Source organism: Fopius arisanus, unplaced genomic scaffold (genome assembly GCF_000806365.1).
Source record: "Fopius arisanus strain USDA-PBARC FA_bdor unplaced genomic scaffold, ASM80636v1 scaffold00008, whole genome shotgun sequence".
In the NCBI taxonomy this organism is placed as follows: domain Eukaryota; kingdom Metazoa; phylum Arthropoda; class Insecta; order Hymenoptera; family Braconidae; genus Fopius; species Fopius arisanus.
In genome coordinates, this window is record NW_011887747.1 from 363,489 (window position 1) to 386,250 (window position 22,762).

Sequence of the window (22,762 nt, forward strand, 5' to 3'; positions counted from 1 at the left end):
AAATTGATTGATTGATTGAATTGAATCGATTAATTAACCGATTACAATCGATTAAACCTGATGACCAATGTGGCTTTAATAGCAATAATTTGATATTCCCTCGGATTGGAATGGGGTGAATCTGTTTTTATGGCGAATTCTATAGATGAGATAATCTTGCCGAATTGGTAGGGGATTTCATGCGAAGAATATCACCTCCCGGGGAAGGAGATAACCCGCTGATGGCATATTGGTAATAAGTCAGGGGACTATAGAGAGCCATGAGCAACGTATGCAGTGACATTTTACGATGAATATTCTTGGAGTCTAGATCACATGTTCCATCGTCATAGAGAGACTACATCAGCTGCTAGAATTCACATGGGATCGTAAAAATACCCAGATTGCATGATGCCCGCCCTAGATACTGTGCGATCTCAATGCTGGGAGAGTAAAAAAATCAGTGCACCGAGAGATAACTGATCCCCCCATTTGTTCTCATGATAAACAGATATTCGTGTCGACAGTAATAAACAAAATACGATTGTCCTTCCACTGTGAAATAATCAATGATTTATTCCCTAAGACTGGATCCAGTGGCAGAGGGGAATCCTCGTGTAGCATGAGCTCCCCCCTATTCTTTCTCTCGTGATTCCACTGTTCTTCATTTTAACGCTAGAGGTGGTCTATTCACCTGGCGATGCTATAGATTTTTTTTCTTCATTTCCCTCTTCGTTTGAACTCTTCCAGAAGAGGAAACAACCAATCCAGTGGCACAAAAAACAGTTGGAAATAAGGAAATATATTCTGGGGGTAGAGTAGATAAATTGGATTCTTTTGCGAAGGTAAAGGTCAGAGCAATCAGGGAGAATCAGAGATCTTTTTGCTTTTTGCTGAGGAAATTTATTTGATTTTCCCAGTGAGAACGTAATCCATTTTTAGGCAGTAGTATGTTTTGTTTTTATCAGAGTAAGGAGGGCATGAAATTATATCGAATTCCCTCTGCGTATCTCCAACTACTCCACTTGCCAAAAACTCTCCATTCTGACATAATCAGGTACTTTCAACAATGGGGACTGTGATAATAGCTGTTACAAGCTCACAGAGAAACTACAATGTACCTTCCCGAGTGATTAGTGAAATTCGTACAGGGAATTATTGTGAGGTAATGCTCACCACCGGAGCCAGGGCTTATTCCACAGCCAGTGAAATGTGTTCACCACTGTCATAACACAGTGTGAATATTCCTGTTAATGTTGGTGCAAGCTATTTAATTAAATTGAGATTAATGTTTCCATTGGAACGTGGACTTTATCAAATATTTTATCATCCTGTGGAGCAATGGTATTACCGAATAATGGATTAATTATTCCCTCCCAGAATGACAAACATGACTAAACGCTCGGTCTGAATCGGGATTATCGATTTGTTCCACTGATATTAGCCTCTTTGTCACTTTTAACTTATTCGGCTGTATTTGGAGTCCTATAGGACACCCTACACCCAATAATTATTATGCGGATTTGCAATCATTTTTATGAATTAACCACGGGATATTGATTGAATGGTTGCCATTTGGTAAACATGCAAGTGAATGCTACTATTTCGACATCATCATTAATTACTTGATCGAATTGGGGATTCTAATTTATAATTACACATGGAGAAATTATCGGGGATGGCTAAATCAAAATTAAAAAATTATTATGTCCAATTGATAATGAATCAATAAAATACTTTAATTATTTGTCGCGATCTCTTCGCAGTTCTAGTGGAGCAGTCGACGGAGAGAAAGTGGACCGAATAATTTTAATATTGTTCGAATTAATGGCAAATTATTAAACAAGGTAATTGACATTGAACCGTGCACTTTTAAGTTGCAGTTTAACAGCATTCATCAAATAAATAAAATCTCTCCGTTTTCAATTAATGAACGATCAATTGCTTTCTGTACATTCGATAAATGACAAACTCGATTCGCGGTAGATTGAAATAATGGAAAAGAATGAACAGACCCACCCAGGCAGGAATTGACAATTGGCCCAAGCTTGGGTGATGGGCGGCCCAACCCCGGCTAAACAAGGCCCGAGATTGGCATCCAAGGCTGGCTCAAGCCTGGTTGAGCTTTGGGATGATAACGTGCGGGCCTCCCTTGGCCACCAGACTTGAGACTAGCTTGGTTGCCAGACCTTAGCCATGCCTTATATTTATTTATTTAAATTGATAAAAAAATAAAAATAATGTTCATTCAAGCATTTTTGCAGTTGATTAGTGTCTAATTACTCACTCCCAACTTATTTTCCACCGGGAATCGCTCATTTGTTAACTTAAAATATTACCCTAACCGGGGATCGAACCGACGACCCCCAAATCTCTAGTCCTGCGCGCTAACCGCTAGTCTAATGCGCTATTGGTACTAATAAACCTAAATCATCGATATATAGACTCCAGGAAGTTTCAAAATATAATCCCTATTAACTTCTATCTCACTAGTTACCAATTATTTCCATAATTGATTATTCAGATGCCCTCCCCCCCTCCACGTATCTGCAAGGGTTGGGCCGCCCATCATTCAAGCTTGGGCCAATTGTCAATTCCTGCCGGGGTTGAGCCTTGGCTTCCATGGTCGGTCCAATGTTGGATAAAGATCGTCCTACCCGATGCTTGATCGAAAAAGGGCAAACCGAACGTGGACCAGGAGTTGTCGTCCCAGGAACGTCTGTCAGTCCCGGCGAGTCATTGGCCACCAAGCTGGGGCGAAGGCTGGCCGTCCCTTGCTGACCAACCCTTGGTAGCCAGTCTTGGCCCATTTCTGACCCGTGTCTGGTAACCAAAGCTCATGTTTCAACATTGGCTGAAGCCTGGCTTAACCATTGGGTGAAATATGGCCCAAGCTTGGTTGCCAAAGCCTAGGCAAGTCTAGGTTGAGCCAAGCTTGGACCAGTTGTTGGAGCTTGGAATTCCTACCTGGGCACGATTTAGCACCTGTATAATTTCCCATAACCACAAAACCAATAGCGCAATTGAATTCGGATGTATCATATAAATACACTCATGATTTTGATCAGGTACTCTAGTGCAAGCGTAACTCACATTTTAATGGACTGTCAATGATCAAAATCGATGTAATAAAAGAGGATATGCCGGTTATGAATTTAGCTGATAATCACCTTCCCGGGGATATTGTCACGAGAATAATTTTCACCATCTCATCGATGGATTTGTCTTTCTCCTGGGAGAAGTAGCTCGATAACAGATGAAGAAAGTTGTGATCACCCGAGTGGAAGAGATTGTACAAAATCCAAAAGGAGAGTAATCCAAGAAAAAAAAAATAAATAAATGAAATGAAATTCTCTCCGGCGGCTCATTGCGTGGTTATGAAAGAAATTCCGAATAATGTAGGTGAAAAGCACCTGTGGGAGGAGCTGTTTCTGTGTACACATGAACTCTCAGGGGTCCAGTTCATTTAATAACACCTAAACACTTGAACTTGCAATCAAATTCTGTAATTAAGGAGAATAACCGGGAAAGTTAAGTTGGAAACTCATGTTGTTTCTGTGAATTGTAGTGGTTCATTGAGAGGTCTCGTGCTCATTATCGTTCGGCATCCTCTTCTATACTCAGCGATTATTCCCTAATATTCTACAATATTCGCGGGATTATTTCGCTCGAAGCCGGGATAATTAATACCCATACTACTTAACCTTGGGATATCATGCTGTAATTGAGTGCAATAACTAGGAACGATTTACAGTAGATAAGACGATAGAAAATTACTAGAAATAGCTAAATTCCTTTCATCCAGGATTATCTGTTCAAAAAAAAAAAGAAATTAAAGAAAGACGAAGTGGAACCGCACTCATTCAGTGCATGAGAATTATAAATTAAATCAATTCCATATGATTCATTATAAATTGTTATTAATCATTAATATCTAAATGTCTAAAAACGCCAGCCAAAAATGAGCATTTCAACTAAATTAACCATAAAAAATTCATTCACCTGTAGAACTTCCTCTACTCCATTCGAGAATTACCATACACTGATGAAATTCCTCCAAGAATTAATTGAGGAATATCATCACCCGAATCATCACCATAATTTCTCCCCCCAGGTTCTACCGAGCGGTTTAGAATCGCCTAATTCTGTCATCCTGCCCTCCGCAAGGCACAGAAGATAAGATGTTGATAAGAATGAGCAGGTTATCAGGATACGGGGCGTTGATGGCAGTGAATCGCTCCAGGATCAATCCGAAAATAATGGTTTATGCGTTAAGGGTGTCTCGACGCTGTTAGACCAATTAGACTGCGTCCTACGAGGGACAAGTCGAAGGGACGAAGGGCCATACATACCCTAAAAAGAGGGATAAAAGTCACCCGGAAGTGAAGACGAACCTCAGAATTGGCGGATAACAAAATGGCCGCGGGTAAGTGGTTTCTCTCTATTACACATTTTCGATTTTTATTCTCAGCGAAATTCTCAAATCAATACTTACGCCCCGTTTTACCTAAGTTTTTCCCAATTATTGTGACACCGAGTTGCGATTTTAATTTAACTTTCACTTTATTTTATATCCTTTTACTCTCAAAATCCGCGAGTCTTTTATGGTCCATTATGAACCATGAGACAAGAAAGAGCCTGAGACGAACGGAAGAGATCCCCGGGGGCAATTAAAAATTGATATTTTCCACACCGCGGCTTCGTAACATCCTTAATGCCCAATCATGTTGCGGTTTCTGCTCCTGTAAAGCCATCGTGAAGTTGAATGAAGTTTTTAAAGTTTTGTTGATTAGTCAAACAAAATGGATTTATACCTTTCTTCCCTTCAGGCAAAAGTAGCCCCAGAATCTGATCGTTCGCTGGAAGAAGAACTTTCTCGGAACCGCGAAAATTTATGAAAGCTGTAAAAAAAATGGGAAAAGTGCAACCAACATGTCGAGTATTTTGCAATTATCCCTTCGGGAATAGTTTTGATTCTATTCTCTCAATTTTCTCCCTTTTTTTCCAATTTTCCTTCCACTCTACATTTCCCTTTTCATCGGGTCATCAAAGCGCGCCTCATTATCGCGGGTCGTTGAGTTTCTTCTGTAGTCGTCACTATTTCTCTCTCAATCCTCTCAGGTCGCTTTTTTACCAGTCGCTCTTTATGTTAAAAACACATACAAGGAAGGCAGCCATTTATTCATGTACAGGGGCAAGGAATAATGCTGTAACAAAACTAGGGCCTAATTTTACCGTTTTTATTCGCGTTTGAGGATAAATTCTCCAACTTTATTACCCGGGATGATGAATTATTATTAACTTGTTTGCAACGGGATGCGTAAAACGGTGTAATCCTAATATCCCTCTGGTGCGATAAATACATGGGTTTACAGTCGCGTACCGCTAGCCATGTAATTTTGATGTATAGACATGTTACAGGCGGCGTATGTGCAGATTAATGTTCTATATCTTGGACTGGAACCGGTGAAGTTTAGGGTTGGGCTCAGAGCCCATGCAAGATCGATGTTCGGGGGGATTTATTATACAAGGGTTAACACTTTTTCCCATTTCCAATATTTCTCTTTTCAAATTCGCGGACATTGTGGGAAAACGGTAATAAGTTTACAGAAAATTTCAAGACGGAATTCCTGACGAGAGGAAAAACTTTAAATAGTCGCAACGAGACGGTTTATATGATAAAACCAATAGAATTATTTTTAACCGACATATTGTTACATTTTCAGTGCGTGACTAGAATTTTTCTAAAGAATTTCTCTACAGCGCACAAGTGGTCGCAATCAGAATTTATTGTGAATTTGAAAAGGACAACCTGTTGGATCGGCTGCACAGCTATTCATAATTTCTCATTGACTTTTACACTGACGTCCTCGAAATTCAAGAAGAAAATTTCAATAGAAAATGAGAGTTTTGAGGAGTTTTCCCAGCAGTTTAAACTCTCGACAATTCCGGGGCACATATTTTTAATCCGTAACTTCCCGACAGTTCAATACTATGAAATTTTATTCGTTAATTGTGCAATAAGTTTTTCCATTTTAATTATTATTATTTTTTTTTCGTAATGATACATTTTCCGTAATTCACGAGCAAGAGGAAAAAGTCAAAGTAAAAAGTAGTACGGAATCGCTATAGATTTTTTCAGGAGGGTGTTCCGTAATTTTTATTGAATATTTCTCTCTGAGTTGTGGATTCAACGGCAAACGCTTAGAATCCACAGGAATAAATTCTGCTGGAAAATATGGATTATACAAAAAGGATGGCCCCTGAAACCTGAGACCTCATGATTAAAAACGTGGCATGGGCAAAAGAAATGTAAAGAGCAAAGGCCATACAACAGTATAGCTTCTGGTCAATATGTGCTCCTCGGATGTAGCGAAATGGAATGAAAAATTCAGGAAAACATCTATTCACCGATATACCAAGGGAGACGAGTACACTCGAGCGAAAAGCGATTGGTCCAAGTTGATGGAAGGGGAAAAAAAGCCCAAAAGAAGGAATCGATGGATGCTGTGCCGGTAGATCGATCTTGTGGAATGAGACGGCTTTTCTCCACATTATACAGCTTTAATGCAAAATCATCCTGATCAGGAGTAACGGAATACCCGAAGGATCCAAAGACCCCAGAGAGGAAAAGGAAAAATAAACGATAAAACAGCACGAAGAGACAAAAGTCAAGGGAAAAAATTGGGTGAGAATTTCGGAGGGCATGACTTGAATTCAGTGGGCATAAAAAAATGCCGAAAGACACGCTTCCAGGTACGCCATGAATATTCAGTGGTACTTGTAAATAAAAAATAAATAAGAAGTAAAGTTCTTGTCAGTGTCTCGAGTGCATGGTTTCGACAGCGAGCTGACTCTTGTCTACACTGTACTTGAACCTTCACCTGACCCACACCAACAATCGTTCCCATGAAAGACCGTCAAAGAAAGTGCTGAATGTTTATTTAAAAGGGTGAACACATCTATGGAAGAAGAACAGTCATTAATTTGAAGCCCCCAGGAAAGAAAAATAAACGAGAAACGGGCCAATTCATATTTTCCTTTACACTTCACGATTTTGTTCAATTATTCTTCATACATAGTTCCAACGATTTCCTTTTTCATCAAATAAATCATATTTATTCGAAGTTTCCTTTCCCTTTTCAAAGAATCTTGCTTAAAATTTAGTTGATAAATAAAAAATATGAATAATAATATATATTTATCCTTAATTTCTTTTTTCGCGTTCGTTTGGTCGGTAGGCAGGAGTAATAGACCAGGAAAAAGTAGCCCACACATCCGAAACGTATTAAAACCTACCCAACTTAACAGACTATAGGAAAATTAATATGTATATATTTCTTGAGGGATTCCCTTCGGTTCCTACGTTCTACTACCCCTGGGTTCTACGATGTAAACAATTAATTGTTTCGTCCGGGGATGGAATTCAATAGATGTGATAAATTGGTTAGAAATATCAACATTTCATTCACTAGTGCCTCTGTTAAAATAACGCAAGAGTACCAATGATGTAGGTAACCGATGCCACTTTGCTTGAAGTGCCATTGCTGATTCTCTGAGGGAATTCGTTGACTTGAAGTGATTTTGAAGCGTTGCGTGCTCGAAACAAAACTTCAAAGGGTCTAACAAGTGTTGAAAAGTTCCTTCAATCGTGGTATTCCCATTCCCAATTCAACGAGGAGGATAAAACCACCCAATTCATTCGCACCAGCTCCAAAGTTCCCCACCAGAGCAATGTTAAGCTCTTGGTAAATTCATCAATATAATCCCCAAGGTATGCCCGAATTTTCTGGTCGTCACCAAAAGCTGTTGACAGGATCCCTTCATGAAATAGTGTTCTTCGTTCTACTTGTTCAGATTTAACGATCATCTGCCACTGACGTAGTCACTTTCTTATCTTTCATTCTCACCATTCAGTGCCATTCTCTCCTGTCACTTCTCGTCTCCCTTTTCCACCCCCAACCCCTTTGTTCCCCTCTTAGTTCTCCCTACCCTCACTCGGCATCTTCAACATTCTGCAAAATGTCATTATGGCATAAATCCAACAAAAATTCTCGTTTCCAGATACTTACAATGCAGTACCCCAGACATTTTCCTTCCATAGAGGGCAGAAGTTGCATCATGTTTCAAAGAAATGTCTTAATGCACTGACACGAAATTTATGTCAAATTCTTCATTTACGAATTAGGTAATTTTTAGAATATTCTAATATAGAACTAGAACTTGACACTAGGTCGTGAGGAACTTTTCTCGCGAATATGAGGTAAAAAAGTTCTTCACGGCCGTGTTTCGAACAATATTCGTTGTTATTCAGTCCGTAGGCAGGATTTTACGACCGCGCTCCACCAACTGAGTGATAAAAATTTAACGTGAACAACCCATTTTTCTTCAATTTTCAAGATGGATGCAAAAATTAGTGAATTAGTTTTTTATTGAAATCGAATTAAAACTCATATAGTTGAAAAGTCAAATGATTTTGTGACAGAAATTACAATCAATTTTTTATCATTAACTAAATTATCAGAACTTTCTGAAAGAAATTTATAGTATCGATAGGTCTAGTAGCATAAACATTCTATTTTTCGTCAAGCAATTAATTAATGAACGGTTTACGAGTAAAAAATTCTCCATGTTTTCATTTTATCTTTAACAATTTATGTTTTTCTATCTCCTCGACCTCAAATTTCCATCTCCCACTAAAAAGTCGTCCTACATCTTAAGCACCAACTTACAAAACACTTGTAAATAATCAGAGAAGTAAATCCATTGTCAACGTGAATTTGCCTCGACATTGAGAGCCTCTCCGTTAGGAACCATCACCCTCCATTCTCACGCTGATTAACAGCCCCAGACTTAAAAGCAAAATGCGAGAGACAGAGTTGAAAACTCAATTAAAAAAATACGAGGCTGATAGCGTCTCGAGTGGGTACTCCAGGGCATTTTTAAAGGCATTATTATTTCCCTTTCTCAACCATTAAGGGAAAAATCCGAAATATCCCCAATGCAACGAAATCATGAAATTTCAACGAATTAACTTCTCACCGAAACAAGAATGACGCGTCGGAATAGTCGGATTAGCATTAAACTAATTACAACAAGAAATCGATGATCCTCGCCGACAATAAGAGGAAAAACGACGAGAGTAAATGTCAACGGTTAGTGCAAAAAAGAATTATGGATCCAGTGTGGTATATTTTTGACAGAATTGAAAAATAATTGCCCTGTGAATTATTGACCCTGAGTTGACTGCTCTTGGCATTAATGATCGTCCCAGTCGTAACCAGAAATAAACACAACCCTCCCCTTTATCACGATGAACCATAATTATATATCTCCATTACATACACCAATAACTCCAATAGAATAATCGTACTTTCCCCATTCTTGGAGGAAACTTGGATAGCACTCTCCTATCACCCTAACATTAACCACTTGACCCTTCTGACGTTAGCTAGATACCAACTGGAAAGCCAACTCTAGCAGACCGTCATTCTGTTTACCAGAGTCCACGATATTTAACCAAAACCCCTGTGTCTACCTCAGCACTGCTGTGGCCAGAGAAATGTGAGCCAAGATTTCATGAAATTTTCACAAATCTTACTTGAAAAAGAAGTCCAGCAGAAATACCCATTAATTGTTTAAAAAACATAAATCGATAAATTATGTATTAGGCAATTACTCTATTGGTAATTGATAATTTACGGTCAAATGGGATTCTCCGAAAAGAAAAAAGAGACGCAAATGATGCGGCACAATCAGTAATAATAATATTCATCATCGAATGGGACTAGGATCCTAATTCACTGTGATTCAATCCTCTTTGTTATATTTATACTAAATTTATTACGCCGTCAATTGATGATGAAATGATAAAAAAAAATTGTTTTTGTCGAAATACTTGAATCAAATGTCAACCCCCACTTGCTTCAGAAAAAAATTATTGAAATTAAGTGTTTTGGTTTGAAAATGGATATTTTTAGATATTTTAGACTTGGGGGATTGTTTTGGGTAGACAAGACAATACGATTATTTGGGAGCGACTCGGAGGTCAGTCATTGATTCTATGATTCATTAAATTAATTAACCCGGAAGCTTCACAATAGAGGCAATAGTGCGAACGTTATACACTTGATAGTTTAACAGGATTCAAGAGGCCCTCTCTCAAAGATACCGCAATTACATTTACATATGAATGCTCGTGTTAATGACACGGAGTACAGAGGGCTTTTCCAAAATGGCCGTGAAATTACAGAAAGATTGATTAATTCCCAACAATTTTTACTATAAATCTTTTCCTACACTTTATTCAGATGCAAATTATAAGTTGGTAAAAAAAAATCTTCAATTTGGATTTTTTTTTTCGGTGCATCTCAATTCAAACTCTGACTAAAAATTGAAGACTACAGTAGAACAAAATGAGGGAGATTAATCCTGGAGAAAAGAAAGACCAGTAGATCCAATCACAGGGCACGACGAGTTTCTTCATAATTTCAAGAGAACTTCCCCCCGGGAACTTCATTTCAACTCGAGTTTTTTTGGGCGTCGGGAGAATAGCGGTAGAGGAAACGAAAGTAACTGTAATGAAGGAAAAATGGCAAAGATAAATTCATGCACATTTTAGCAAGAGGAACATTCGGTACAAGCCAAAGTTTTCCCGTGGAGGAAGAAAACTTACAATGTCAGTGGACTAGTCCACCCCCTCGGCTTACAACCCTAAAACTTGGATAATCAAGGGATTTGAAAAAAGAACTTGAGAAGTTCACCAAATTTTCAGTTTCAATTATCGATAATTATCCTCATCTGAGAGAAAGAATTCCGAATGGATCCTGATCGATCATCAACACTTTTTGATTGATCATATACATGAGGGGATTATTATCAGTTCACGGTAAATACTGAGACTGGAGTTCGTAACGTGTGGCAATTTAAAATTCAATTAGCGGGGGATATTTTAGTGTAATTGGTAAAGTGGAATATGTACCGTGTGCGATCATGTATAGAGGAAAATACGAGGGAAGGATAACAGCTGCCGATATAATTAGATTGACAATTCTGGCGGGATGAAGTATGCAGTAAAAATCAAAAGTACAATTGTTTCGGGATTCACGCACAAATGATTTAAATAGGGGAAAAATAGAGCCGTGATTGAACTGCAATAAAATACGAAAAAAATCAATGACTTCGGAAAATTAATCAAAGGTCATATCCATGATTCCTTATTAGTGTCTTGTGAAGAAGAATTTCAGGAAGAAAAAATGATTGAATTTCGGTTATGAACGGAAAATGGCAACTGATTGTTATAAAAATTCCAATACAACTTGAATATTAATAATTTCGAGAATATAACTCGTTTAAAAATATAGAAGTATTTTAAACTCTGAAGTTTAAATAGCAATTGAGGAGTGAAACGTACAGGGGAAGAGTTGCCTTCAACCCCGATATTTATATTGCAATAAACAAGCGATGAAAGTCAATTGGAATAGTAAACTAAAAATGGAGTTCTAATGAAAAAAGAACGGTGAAAAGTCGTGGGGAATACATCAAGCCGTTGCAGGACTGGATAAACCACGTTCCACGGAGAAAATGATTCTTCCCCTGTTGGCTCAATGCCTTCCCCGGCTTTTCTTTATTCTCGTTTTTTTTTCCTATCCGTGGTTTACGCTTTATAAAGCCAGGGATTTACGAAGCCTCCAGACGTGGATATCGGAAACGTATCCCTTTACTTGCACGGATTTTATCGCTTCAACGTCTTTCGAATATATAGTCTATTATCGGAGATACTTACCCTCAGATAATTTCATCAGCATTCAAATTCCCCATTATTTGGTTTTTTTGACAGTAATTTATTATTTTTTATTTTTTTTTATTTATTATTTTATTTATTATTTTTTATTTATTTTTTATTTATTATTTGGTTTTTTTGACAGTAATTTATCGGTAATTCATTTGTCTTATGGAATGGTGGAGTGTCGCTATAATTTTTTAAATGGCTTGTATAATTGGAGAGGATAAAATTTGAAAAATTTTCTTGGATACATGCACGTTGGGCTGTCACTTGGGAAATTTATCGATCAGGTGTAAATTGAAGATCAATATGATCCCATTCTAATCACCGGGTACAAGTACCAAACATTACCCATCGTAAATAGAGACTGTCCGTTGTCAGACTCGAGACTGGAATTCAAAGGGCAGAATTCACCTGCACCAACTACACCGAGATAACAGCAAAAACTAGAGATAGCCAGTGTGTTAACGACTGTCTGGCAGAATCAACCGAGTGATGGCTTTGAAATGGAAATGCTTTCACCAACGTAAGCTGCAAATGTAGCAAATGTAATGACGGGCTTTTCATCCACTTCCATGAGCATTGAAGACGTCAGTATATACTGCACATACACGAGATCATTTCAATTTAATTTACTACAAATACTGGTTAATCGACAAAAACGGTCCTATTTTCCGGAAAATTACAGTGCAATTTATGCACTGGGAAATTTCAAGGTTCTCCGAAGAAAAATTTTATCAATTTTATTTTTGTCAGTGTTTTCTTCTTTGTCAACAATTTCTTTTAACTTCGGTATGCACTTTGCTCTGAAAATTTTTAGAAAATCCGAATGCTTCGGAGAATTGGAAATTGTTAGTTGAGTTTTAATGAATTTTTAATGAAAAAGTAGTGAATTCGAGTTTCCATTGCTCTTAATTTTAAATTCACTCCAACTCACCCCCGCCGCAACTTCCTCTCGCCAACTCCATTGCAATATCTCATTTCTCACGTTAACTTTTCACGTAATGAAAAATCTTTTCGCTATTTTACGTTTTCTTTTATCCACTAGTGCTCTGTATTTTGTAAAGATGGGAAAAACACTCCCCGTTCACGCCTCGATGAAAAACCACTTTCTAAAAGCTTCAATAACGCTTGATGGATTTCAACGATTGAGTATATATGGGACATGAGGAGATAGACATTTCTAGAATTTGTCCGCAAGTTCTAGCAATGGGGGACAGTTCAACGAGTTAGGCGGATTTTCCCTCGAAATTCTATTCATCCAACGAGCTTTTCCACTTTTCCTGAATCGTTATTAAAATTACCGCAATCCTTAACATTACAGTCAATGCAAATTAATCTTAATTAATTTAATTTAATTTCAGGTAAATGTCTAGTTCATGTCCACATTTACCAAATTTCAAATAGAAATTCTCGAATTTGTTAAATTTCAATAAAGTCGTTAAAAAATTGACAAAAACGCAGGTGCAAAAATACAATGGATGATTCCAGAGAGCATTACTAGGGGGGAAACTCAGATATTTTTCAATCAAATCAGAATTCTAAAATTCAATTTTAATATTCACACAGCCTCGAGCTCCCGGGCCATTTACAGAGTCAACAACCTAATGCCAACGTCAACAGAATCGAGTATTGACTATTTGGATAGAATTTCAACTAGTTAGTGGAAAGTCGGATAAAGTCGGTGACCCAAAGACCCTCGTCGCTGTATCATAAAGAATTCACGGTGAAAAATAGCAGGAAATCAATTCGAGGACGTGAGTAATTCGGGAGTCTTGAAAACATTGGAATTAGCCACTCTCGAGAAGATTTAATGAGTTGAGTTTTCAAAAACTTCTCCTTTTTCTTATCATCAATTAAACTTTAATTTCCGTCTTTATGAATGAAAATAGTAAAATATTCAATAAAATTAATTGAGGATTTGTGACCGCAAGTAAATGGTTTCTCTCTGTGAGCTGGAAGTATCAATCTCGTTAGCAAAACCATTAATTGAACTATTGAAATAACAGTTTACACCGTCTAATTTGCGGTATTAACTATGGTGGACAGACCAAGTGCCCTTGTTTTCTCAGTAAGGTAGCCGTTAAGGAGTCGTCTTTCAGAATTTGCAACGAGTAATTCGTTGGTTTTCCCGGCATGAGCCCCCGAGCGGTGAATCCCCCTTTGATGTCTCAAGCATTTCACCTGAATTTCTTTCATGCCAAAGCCACACGACGATGGGGTTAGTTACGACTTTTTGCATGGTGTAAAATGCATTTCAACATTGGAACAATAAAAAAAATTCACCATTGAGATGGAAAAAACTGAAAAACCACAGTAGCGGGTATTTAATTATTTAGATCGCATAAAGGGTGGAAAATACAAAAGGACAAATTACAAATTACAAAGTAACGACGACAAAATTATAATAGAGAATATTTCATTGTTGTGAGCAAAATGAGGGAAGAATTCACTTTGATTTGAATGAATAGTCCAATTGTAACAGTAAAACTCCGTAAAAATTCATAGAAATCAGGAAATTCGGGCAATTATTTTCGAAACTAAATGTTTTCCTGGGAATTTCCTCATTATTTTTCTCTTCCGGTATAATAAAAGGCGGTAATTAAAACTATGGAATTGAGGGCTGAATAATAAAAGCAGTACTTTAATCGTGAATTCGCCTGTAAATTAAACTTTCAAGCCGACAGAAAAGACTGGCATCCAAGACTATTGGAATGAGTCATAAAATATTCCAGTGGAAAAATGGAGACAGGGGATGATAGAAGAAAATAAAAGTGAGGAATAAAGCAGCAAGTGGAAGAGACCGCAGGAGTGTTCTCTGTTTTAACGAGTTTACTTGTGACTGCATAATTGGATCCCAAATTGGATCCAATCAGTACAGAAAATCCACTTTTACCGCATATGACGGTAAATTACATTTTCACATTTAGTATTTCAATATGAATCTAATAAATATTTTCAACACTTTAACGATTCACCTCAATTTTCCATGTGTAAATTATTAATTTCCCTCATAATGCATAACATCTATTGTTGAAAAAAAAACCATTGAGTAAATGGAATGTAATTCAATATTTCAGGCAATAGGAAAAAATTTCGCATCTTTTGAATTCCGGAAAAGTGTCGATGTCATCATTTTTTAATTGAAAATTCAGATAAACAATGCGCGGAGTGCTCTGAAAACATTTGAAGCGAATTTTAAATTTACACAATTTGTATACATATAAGAAAAATATGTGTTGATGTAATAATGCCGGAGGTGCGCGCTATAATTCAAATTAACAAAGGCTTTTTGCTGAAAATAAAGGCCGAGGAGAAAGATAATCGTTCCGATAAAAAAATGACACCGAGGTAAAATGCGTGGATATAGTATTTTCAAACTTCGAGGAACTCTCCCCGGAGTAATTAAGATGTGTTAATGAGAAATCTCATCTGGGTCGCACCTCCTGACACCTGAAAACGAATGGAAAATCTCTGCCGTTTTCTAATGCATATTCATGCGTATGATCATTCAATTTTAATGTGAAACATTGGTAACGAATTTAATTATTCCACTTCACACTCTGGAAAGTCTATTTCGAATGCACGGTGGTAAATATTCTGTTTACTACCTTCTGAGGGATATTTCGGCGATTTCAAGAATTTGATAAACAAATGCTTCCAATTACCGGGGGTAAAACAGAATTGCTGTTCAGAGGTTTTTCCATTTGTTCTCGCGTCAGCATTATTCCGTTTCTGCTCTGCACCTCTCAATTACTATTCATTATTCTTTCTACTTACGTATCATGAATTACGAGGGGTACGCGCCCTACAAGACGCAATTTCTTGCATAATTCTAATGATGTGAAACTCATTGGCAATTAAGGTGATTCATACCTATTGGTGGAACGTTAATTTATGGCCGGGATGAGGGCATTATGTTGTAAAAAAAATTAGGAAAAAGTTTCGGAGATGAATGAAATAGAAATTGGGTCTACGTAAAATCAATAAATAATGTTAATTTCCAAAAATTCTTTCCACATATTTTTTATGTTTTATAGAAGTCTCGAAAACTGGAGTGAATATCAATTTGAATCTAGAAAAGTAAAAAATGAAAGTTCATTTTTATTTCCCGTCACTAAAGCACTTGAACTCACGTTCGCACGAGCGAATGTGCGATCAATGGAACACTTTCTCGTCCCTCTCCCCCTTTTTGATTCAATGAATATCGAACACTCGATTGACTCGAAAATGGTGAGCATTATTGCGGATTTAGCACAATCCCCATTTATATTATATTCGCATAGTGAAATACTTCTGTGAAACGAGTGCGAAAAAAATGTATGAAATTTGTTCCAACACTTGAGTGAATAATTCAAACCAGATTCCATACTCGAGTGAATTTCACACAACCAATTTTTCAATTAAAATTTTTCCCCGTCGCCTCAAATTTTTCTCTCGGAAACTCCTCTCCGCAGATCAAATTCAATAATTGTATTGTTTAAATGAACTGAGTTAAATTAAATAAATTAATTTTTTTTTGAATAGCCATGACAAAATAAAATTCTCTGTTCCAGGCTCTGCTGTTGCTATGATTGGTGCAAATCTACGATTCGGTATTGGAGCGTCCGGAAACGTGACATCCAACTCCACAAAAGTATTCCAATGTCATCCAGGTGGAGTGACAGAAGCAACAGTGATATTCAGTCTAGGTGGTCTAGGAATGGGTGCCAATATAATCTTGATGATTCTTATTCTAACCAAACGGCATCTCCGAAGGTGCGAAAAATTGTGGAAAAATTCATCTCACTAATTCCCCCAATTTCCTGATATATTCCCTCAATTCTCCTCAAATCCCTTTTCCGATTCATTTAAATCGGATGAGCTTTCTTTCAATCAATAAAATAAAATAAATCGAAATAACCAATTCATCCGGCAATAAAACAGAAAAAACCCGTTGTGGTGTCACGTCGGTCATAATAACGAGTAATGCCCCCTAAAAAATCAGCAATTGTGTTTTCCCACGGTATATTCATCTCACTGTCAACACAGATATACCACCAGCCATTAACAGCAGTAGACAGGTGTGTGACAGGCTGTCTGTCACAATACCGAGGATCTGGAGTAGTCTGGCGCATAAGCCAAAGCCACTTGATGCCACAGATCCCTACATTCATCCCCGAAGATTAAACCTACCCCCAATCCCTGGGAGAGGGATGAGCCCTCTCATGATCAAGAAATTCATCCTGCCTTTAGGCAGCATTGCACCATCATTGCTCAACCTTGCAGAAGATGCAGTGCATGTGTTTAAGCCCCCCCCCCCTCCCCCCTTTTTCCGTTCCACTTCAAAAGGTGCCAAAAAATGAGGAGCTGCTATCACCACTCGAACACCTTAAACTTCATGTCTTTCCCATTTTCTTCACTACGATGTAATCAATATTTTCAAATCATTTCATTCCCACCCCAGAATATTCAAATCATTGAATCCAATACCGAATTTTTAAAGGATTTCCATATTTTCAAGGAAGCGAACTTGAAATTTTTTATAATCCCATTTGTTTCATTCCTTGAAAATTTTGTTAATTCTCTACTTTCAGGTCTATATGGCGATGCAGAAGCGTAAAAATTTTCAAAATTCAAGAGATAATTTCCCTAAACTTTCGATCTATTGAATTTCCCTGAATTTGCAAGATAAATGAGCAATTTAGTGCCCATTTTTTATTAAAATTTATTGAAATGTCATTCAAACTCATATAGTTGAAAATTTAGATGTCTTTGTGACGGAAATTTTAAGAAATTTTTAATATTGAAAAAAAAAATTGACAAAACACGAAAAACTCGGGTGAAAATAGTTCCAAAAATGGAGAGCGATAGTCAACTATCAGGACAGCGGACGAAAAAATTGGAAACGCTAATCGAGACATTCCCTGGAGGTTGTCTCTAGCAGAATAATATAAAGCCCCCAAACACGTTTTGTGGCGAGAGAAACTTGTGGATATAACAGTCTGTCCCATTGTCTGGGTTTCAGGTGGTCGCAGGGACTATTATTCCATCAGGCAATGGTAGACTGTGCTAGAGCGGCAATATTATTACCACTGGGATCAAGTATTCTTAACTGTCAACCAGTGCACAAGTGTTCACTTGTTGAGACAGCTTTTCTTCTGCTGGTGACAGTCTCCACCGTCAATATGTTGACAACAGTGCTCAATGACAGTCCGGTATTTCCGGAGAGCGATGAAGAGGCCGATCTTACCGCTCCCTTGCTAATGGACTCACCCCAGGTAATTTACCAGTAATTGATTGATTGAGAATGGAAAATTCAGTGCAATTCAATTTAACCGGCCCGACCTCTTTTTAATCAACTCATTGCATCAATGACAGTGATTGCGTCAACCCTTTTAATCTTCCCCTTGGGGAGTCATCTACGCGATATCTTGGGGATCGAAACCAAGTTGTCACTCATTGCGGTAAATTTTCTCATGAATTTTCTGTATTAATCCACACAGAGAAATTTATGACACGATTTACCCTCAGAATTGGCAATGGACTGTAAATCTTCCTTAAAAACTCATTGTCATCGTAAAATTTGAGTCATTTGCAACGCCATAAAAACAACAGCAGAAGAATCCCTGATGTCACTGCACAAATTGCCACCTGTGGGGTGATAAAAGTGCTAAATTAATGGGATAATAACCCTTGCTCATTGAACTTTGCAGTGCGTACTGTTTGGCACATTCATGATATGGTTCGCTAGCATTACAATAAACCTGGGACCGACGTTTCTCAGTGGTGCATTAGCAGCAAACACCGAGTCTGGACACAATGCACCGAGTTGTCCTCTAGTTCATGGACCATTCAGACATTATATACTCAATGTCCTCTGGATTGTTATAAACGTAATATGCGTATCCTTAACACTCTTTCACCTAAGAAAATTACATCGAGACTTAACGAAAGCCAACGTGGAAGCGGTGAGTAAATAATCCTATGGTAAATTCCATTCACTCACAACTCCCCGAGAAATAATTAATTTGGTACATCCAGCTGAGGAGACACTGCTTTGTTCAAAGCAGCTGCTAGAGTGCTTTTCATACATACCAGGAACAATCCATTGAGCATTTCACTGGAGATCCACTTGAACTTGTTTGCTCTTTCATTCCCACTCATGTCACACCCAAAAAAAAGTTTCTTCCTTCAAAAAATTATTCTAATTGATGAAAAAATATCGGCTATTAACAAACAACTATTGACATGGAATTGTTAATTGGTCTTGTGGTTCAATTAATCGATTTCTCTGGATTAAAAAAAAATTTAATTGAGAAATTTTCGAATTACAGGTTCGTGTGGCAGGACTTGTGACAACTCTTGTCAATGTTACGGGGGGTGGCCACGAAAGGGCCGGAAATTCTGTCAACGATGGAGGAACCACTGATCAAAGGAATGGCACAACGCCAAAGGTAAAATTCGTCAGTGACATTTTCTGCGTACCAAACGTCCCTTAATGCTTTATGGCTGTCAGAAACAGTAACGCAGCTCATCTAACAGCTTTCTTGAGTTTTACTGCCAACTGACACAGTCCCTTTAACACTGGCGAAAAAAATGTCGGAAATGTTGGCATAGAAAAGCTTTTGGACAGTTGATTGCTGAATTTTTGATTGAAATTTCGGAAGTATTTCGTCACTATTTCAGATTTTCCACGGAATTCCATTGAAATTTCCCTAATTCTCAGACACATCCATGGCAGCTGGAAAATTTTGTTCAATTATTCAACGAAAATTTGAGAAAAATCAATCACTCAATTGTAGATTGCAAGAAAAATTGCGTCGAAAGATGAAGGAGAAAGAAAATCATAAAAAAAAATCTCCACGGACAACACGAATACTTCAATCTCAATCCAATTGAATCACTGATATCGAATTCTAGAGAGGCGGTGCACTGGAGGAGCATCGGAAAATGAGGAATTATTTGAGAAGAATGGAGCGCGAGGGTGTGCAGAGGGTGAAGATGTTCCTAGTCATTACGGCGGCCTATGTTATTTTCTGGGGACCACTTTTTTTCGTCACCCTGGTACATCACCCTGTGATTGGCAACACCACTGGCTACGAGGTGATCAAAGACCAAAACAAAAAGAACATTAACTCCTCAGAACATCCCATCCCCTTTTCTAATAAAAAAAAATCCGAAGAACCTAGAAATTTAATTAAATCATCCCCTAAAAATAGCTAAACCTGAGAAAAATTAAAGAACGGTTTTTTTTCGAAAATTAGGGTAAACAATTGTTTAAACACCATTTGTCATGTTTTGATAGGTGACCCTGCACATCGCCTACATTCACGCATTCGTGAATCCCGCTCTATTTTTAACCCTTCATCGAGGTCTCCGCCAGGGAATTTCGGACATTTGCTGTGGCTGCTGCGAGAGCATAGCCCGATGGATCCTCGGATCATCAACAAACAGCCCTCTGCAATCTGTCCAACCACCGAGATACGAGCCATCCCTGAATGTACCCTTGCCACCAGCTCCACTCTTATCCACAGCTGTTTCAGCTTGCGATCTCAGTGATATTGCACAGCTAAAACCTCCATTACCACCAGCAGCCAAATATCTCCCGGTAAGAATTCTTTTGAAAACCACTAATCTCGCAATGCCAGCCGATTTCTTTATGGAAATTCCTGAATAATCTATTCAATTACAACTTCAGCAAGATGAACCTATCAGCGTTACCCCCGACCCCTGGAGCATCGTCTTACCACGGCCTAAGAGCATCTCTAGCTTGTATGACGAGAAATTATCAAAAAGACCGAGCTTATTGCTTCCAGCACCACTAACAATGAGTGACGTGACAACAGCTGTCAGCCCAACGAGTAGTGAAATGCTTAGTGAATAGTTGATCGATTAATTTGATATTCGAGTGGAATAAACGGAGTATTAATTATTACTATCACTGTATCACTCTTCCATTCCACTCAAATATCCCTTCGATTCCCAGGTAAATAAATGTATGATAAATCGATGTAGCGAACAATTCAGTTATGACAAACACAAAGGAAAACATATTTAACAGCAGTGCGGAATTATTTTTCTACAAAGCATCTCTTCGTCGAAAACGAAGATAAATACCGATATCTTCAATGTTTCAATGAGCACTCGCATAGCCTCGTATTTACATCTTCACAGACTGATTTTCCAATTTTCGAGACAAATCGTTGACGTAATTAATGAAATGACATTGAATCAATGATTTCCATGTAGTCCCTTCCTATTTCCTATCTAGTGTCAGCTCGAGTTATTTCCTTCTGTCCTCTCTATTTCTATGACTGCACTGACGAATTTATTAGCATTACCTAGCTACGTGATTATAGTAGAGAGTGTAAAATGTAGCGTTATCTGATCTCGAGGTGTTTTAGGAAAACTCGGGTAAATCAGAATTAATTTACTTCGAATTTCAGAGTTCTTTAGATTAATTATTCCAACAACAGTCAAGCATTTTGTTTGTCCCAATATAAATGAATCATTGAAATTAATTAGAAATTGTTCACTAAAAGGGAGAAGAATTTATGTGAATTCCCTGAGTTTTTCTATTCTGTCCGCTGATCGATTAAATAAACTATTTGTGTCCGTCGACCGACTAATCCCGGAATGCATCTAAAAATTCATTTACGTGTAAATTTTCATGTGGTACGTATATCAGTGATTTATAATCAATCGCCAGTGTCTAATGATTTTTATAAATCAATTATATCAATAAATTACGTCTCGTCCTCGGACTTCCTGAAATTCCAGCCCCTAAATTCCTGAAACTCCCAAAATACTCATGATAGCGTGGACATGATTTTTCAAATGCGCATTAAATAAACGGTAAAGCACAAAATCTAAAATTATCTGAATAAAAACAAAGTCAAATGTTGTAAATAAATTAGGGAATTTCATTCGTCTGTTGTCTTCGCGTTATACCCGAAGAGCACGATCAATTTGAAAGAATGAATGGAATAAAACGCTGTTTTCATGAGCTACGAAGGAGTATTATTTTCGAAGATTAATCATTAAGAAGAAATTGCTCATTAAATGTATTCCGCCCATCGGAGTGTTTAAACAGATGAATGAATTGTCAATTAGCTATGTAGATTGCTGTAAATTCGCGATGAGAAATTCATACAGAAAACACTCGATGTAGACTAATCTGTGAAATTTATTCCCGATAGAAATAAAATTCTTTTTATATGTAATTCATTTTCATTGCAACTCAAGTAAACATAGAAGTATATTATACCGAGACGTCTTGGGTCCACTTTATATTAAAACTATTTAGATATTTTCAATTAATTTTGCAATTTCGGTCTTTTGAATAGATCGAAAAATAGTCTGAAATATACGTCGAATAAAGAAGAGGATTGTCGTAAATTTTGTGGTTATTTTAGTAATAATTGATCAAATTTGTTAGTCAACTGATTAATTTAATTCACAAAATTGCGTTTCTCTGCAATTACTGAGAAATGTGCCTAATGAGAGTCGATTTTGAACTTGTCAAGTGATTGATAATCGTCGTAAATAGTGTTAATCCATGTGTGAATGAATTCAATAAAACGTTCAATGTAAGTTTAGCAGATCCTTGATGAACATCAATTATCCCAATAATTCGACAGCTCAATAGAGAAGCTTGTGTGACAACACATCACAGAGAACAGATACTACTTTCTAATTTCCGATCTTCTGGTCTTCATTCTGTTTTTCATCATTGAGAACTGTGTGACGCTTCGCTGGTTTATTCTGGATTGGCGACAATGCCTCGCAATACTTCGCAATATTATTTTTATTTTTGTCACTTACTTGTTCGAAGCCGCCGAGAATCTCTGTCGTGTCCATCGCTGAATTGACAACGATGGAACGAAGTCGTTGCCCACTGATCTGCGCCAGTACTCGAACTACACTGCTCTTTCCAGATCCCGATGGTCCCACCTTATGCACAATTAAATCAAAATGATTATTCCTCCAAGACTCACCACGCGAATGACACATCAA

The 22,762-nt window shown here is 37.6% G+C and overlaps 2 protein-coding genes across 5 annotated transcripts in view; one reads left to right on the forward strand and one right to left on the reverse strand.

Annotated features, from left to right (window-relative positions):
• LOC105273889 (uncharacterized) overlaps nt 1–22,332 on the forward strand; it is a 29,645-nt gene extending 7,313 nt beyond the window's left edge. The window contains exons 2-9 of one of the 3 annotated variants that reach the window (XM_011316583.1): nt 4,094–4,405; nt 16,321–16,522; nt 17,772–18,024; nt 18,460–18,714; nt 19,081–19,200; nt 19,667–19,849; nt 20,052–20,354; nt 20,445–22,332. In XM_011316583.1, coding sequence (XP_011314885.1) covers nt 4,396–4,405; nt 16,321–16,522; nt 17,772–18,024; nt 18,460–18,714; nt 19,081–19,200; nt 19,667–19,849; nt 20,052–20,354; nt 20,445–20,630 — 1,512 coding nt within the window. In that variant the 5' untranslated portion in view covers nt 4,094–4,395 and the 3' untranslated portion in view covers nt 20,631–22,332. Of the gene's footprint in view, nt 1–4,093; nt 4,406–13,547; nt 13,582–16,320; nt 16,523–17,771; nt 18,025–18,459; nt 18,715–19,080; nt 19,201–19,666; nt 19,850–20,051; nt 20,355–20,444 lie in introns of those variants that run through there. The other 2 variants (XM_011316584.1, XM_011316585.1) reach the window with 2 other exon arrangements.
• Nucleotides 1–22,762, reverse strand: part of LOC105273890 (midasin) — a 56,163-nt gene that overhangs the window by 26,932 nt on the left and 6,469 nt on the right. For both annotated transcript variants that reach the window (XM_011316587.1, XM_011316586.1), the window contains exon 3: nt 22,571–22,699. In XM_011316587.1, the coding sequence (XP_011314889.1) occupies nt 22,571–22,699 (129 nt within the window). The remainder of the gene's footprint in view (nt 1–22,570; nt 22,700–22,762) is intronic.